This window comes from Idiotropiscis lumnitzeri, chromosome 10 (assembly GCF_059441095.1).
Source record: "Idiotropiscis lumnitzeri isolate Australia: NSW breed Sydney's pygmy pipehorse chromosome 10, RoL_Ilum_1.0, whole genome shotgun sequence".
In the NCBI taxonomy this organism is placed as follows: Eukaryota; Metazoa; Chordata; class Actinopteri; order Syngnathiformes; family Syngnathidae; genus Idiotropiscis; species Idiotropiscis lumnitzeri.
Window position 1 is genome coordinate 10,377,645 of NC_142400.1, and position 2,705 is coordinate 10,380,349.

Sequence of the window (2,705 nt, forward strand, 5' to 3'; positions counted from 1 at the left end):
CAAGTTGAAGCCTTACCACGCCCGAACAACGCTGGACAACAATTGGGCACATCAGGATGCCGACTCCTGGGCTCCAATGGAGGTACAGTCCCCTCCTCTTGACTCTGACTCATCTGTTCCTGAAGTCGGCCCCCTCGACCTATTGGACACACCATCGGAGGCAGAGGATCCTGTTCCGGTAGAGGCTACTTCAGGCCGCCCCGACTCATCATTGCCTGCAGCAGAGGACAGCGGTCCCCCTTCTACACGTGGTGTTCCTCCTCAATTGGATGATATGGGGGCTGTATTCTCGCCCAGCAATCAGGCTGCGACTCATCGCTCTTCTTCTGCACCTGTGCAGATGCCTCGGAGGGCCCGCAGACCCCCAACATACTTTGGTGACTGGGTCCATCACTAATTGCTGAAGTTGCCTGAGGTAGGGTGTAGGCGGATCGCTGCCCTCCTCAGTGTTCGTGTTAAAAAAAAAAAAAAAAAAGTTCCAGATTGTTAATGCAATGTTGTAAACCAAAAGAGTTCCAGTAAATTGTAGTGTGTTATTTGTTTAATTATTTTTTATATTGCGTTTTGCACTTTTCGATAAAAAAAAAAATGTTGCTTAGGGGTCTTTTTGCATGACGCGTTGTGGGGCGGTTGTAGTGTGGATGAAGCATTGTAGTATTGTCCTGGAGTGATGTTAAGGGTTTAATCATCATCCAGAGTGGGGGTAGTGTTACAGGCTCAGCCTGGGACAGCAAGGTGGCATGTGACGTGCATTGGGAGGCGGGAGGAAGGACCCGGATGTGTGCTTGCTTGTATGACAGAGGAGAGAATGAATGATCACAAAAATAAACCCCGTTGTGCTAAGCGAAGTGATCGTCGTCTATGTTTCCCACGCTGGTTCCTGTCAGTTCGCCCTCACCACGGTTAGGAGCTGAAAAGGCTGACGCATACCTGATCCGGAAGGTAACAGGACGTAAAGATGGACGTGTGACAAGTACAGCTGACAAAGGCAACGCGCCGACAAGAACTGAAAGAAAACAGGCAACTAAATACAAACAAATTGACGAGACAACGAGAAGAACCTGCATACGGATGTTCTTCCCAAGACAAACAGCGATTTTATTGAGTCGTGCCGGCAGTCTGCCTTTGAGGATGGAAAATGAAATAGCAAAAAGCCTCATCATAAATTAATGGCTATTTACTGGGTAGTTCCACTACACTTTAAAACAAACTTCAAAAGACAGAGTTCATGTACAAAAATAGATTTATTTGAATTGTTCTGCAAAAGCAAAAATAAAAAGTATTTACAAGAGAGCAAACATAATAAAAGGCGGGACATAAAAACATCTTTTTGTGATTGTGGACGACTAAATCTACTCGGAGACAGTTTCCTCAAGTCTGCTTCCATTTAAGAAAATGTCTTTAAAAAAGAGCAGCATTCTTCATCACAGGTTGAACGCTGATGATCCACACAGGCTCTGTCATTTAGGAATTGCTTACATTGAAATGGATTGGATTTGGTTTTAAGCCGTTAGACAAAGCTCTCCTCTACCTGCAGAAGAGCATGTCCACCAGAAGCTCCAACAAGTCAGCTTGACCAATTACAGGTCGGAAGAAGAGTTCAATGATTAGACTGGGTGTGATGCTTTGCAGCAGAGAGGCCGTGAGGAGGATGCGGGCGAAGCGTTCCTGTCGCCGGGGATGGAGTAACTGGACCACCTCGCTCAGAGCGTGCTGCGCCTCTTGCTGTAATGCCTCGATGAACAGCGAAGCCTTTAAATCTGGGATGTCTGTTGGATGCAAAAGACAATGAGAGTCTGGTTTTTAAGACATGGTGATGCAAATGCTCGTTGCTTCTCGTTTGCACATACCTGGGTTAAATATCGTTGTCCCTTTAAGGTACGCATACTCCTTTGGACTCAAATCTAAGCTCCAGAACTTTCTCAGACAGGACTTGAGTTTGCTGACGCCAGCCAAGGTGGGCTGCTCCCTCTCCATCTCAGTCCCCCCCTCACGCCGTAGAAGAATCTTCTTCAGCATGCTGTCGGCCGGTACGTCGGCCACCTCAAAGTCCACGTGCTCCTGCGCCAGGCCCAGGATGAAGAGCGGCGCCCAACAGTTTTTGAGGATCATGAACTGGTCGTTGGGCGGAAGCTGCTTGAAAGCAGGTAGGTTCTTCATGAACTGGACTGTTTTGACCAGAACTGACGAGGCTTCCTTGCATATCTCCGATGGTCTTTTTAAGCGCACCGTTCGCCGAAGCTCACAGTTGCATCGATGAGGTACGGAATTATAGTTGTGTGGACTCGGGTGGCTGCTATCTAGTTGATTGAGAATTTTGAAGAGGATAGGATTCAACAGCCTGTCGCTGCTGCACAGGCACCGGTTATCCATCATGGAGCGGCTTTTCTGGAGTGAGGCGCTCTCGCCTCCGCCACGTCTGTATTTATAAGGCCACCCAAGTGGACCTTGACTTGTCAATATACGCTCCGTGAAAAACAGCCATGTGCTCTGCCAGGTGACTGGTGGCTTAACCCTGGGAAACTGATAAGCTTTTCTCAATGAAAAGAAGCTGGTGGAGTAACGTCTGGATATCAAGAGGGCTCGGCCTTATCTTGGGCTATGTGTCATTAACCCAGGCCGTACCATGCTACCAAGGACTCCGAAGGTAATCAAGCCCAGCTCTGATGGGTCGCCGCACACTGCCACCTCATACTTGACAGTGG

At 48.2% G+C, this 2,705-nt stretch overlaps 1 protein-coding gene across 1 annotated transcript; it reads right to left on the bottom strand.

The window, feature by feature from the left end:
* Positions 1-1,234: 1,234 nt before the first annotated feature.
* Positions 1,235-2,376, bottom strand: nr0b2a (nuclear receptor subfamily 0, group B, member 2a). Its single transcript, XM_088307466.1, has 2 exons — positions 1,851-2,376; positions 1,235-1,769 (listed from the first exon to the last, which is right to left on the bottom strand). The coding sequence occupies exons 1-2, from the start codon at positions 2,374-2,376 to the stop codon at positions 1,528-1,530; spliced, it is 768 nt and encodes a 255-aa protein (XP_088163592.1). The 3' UTR covers positions 1,235-1,527.
* Positions 2,377-2,705: the final 329 nt, after the last annotated feature.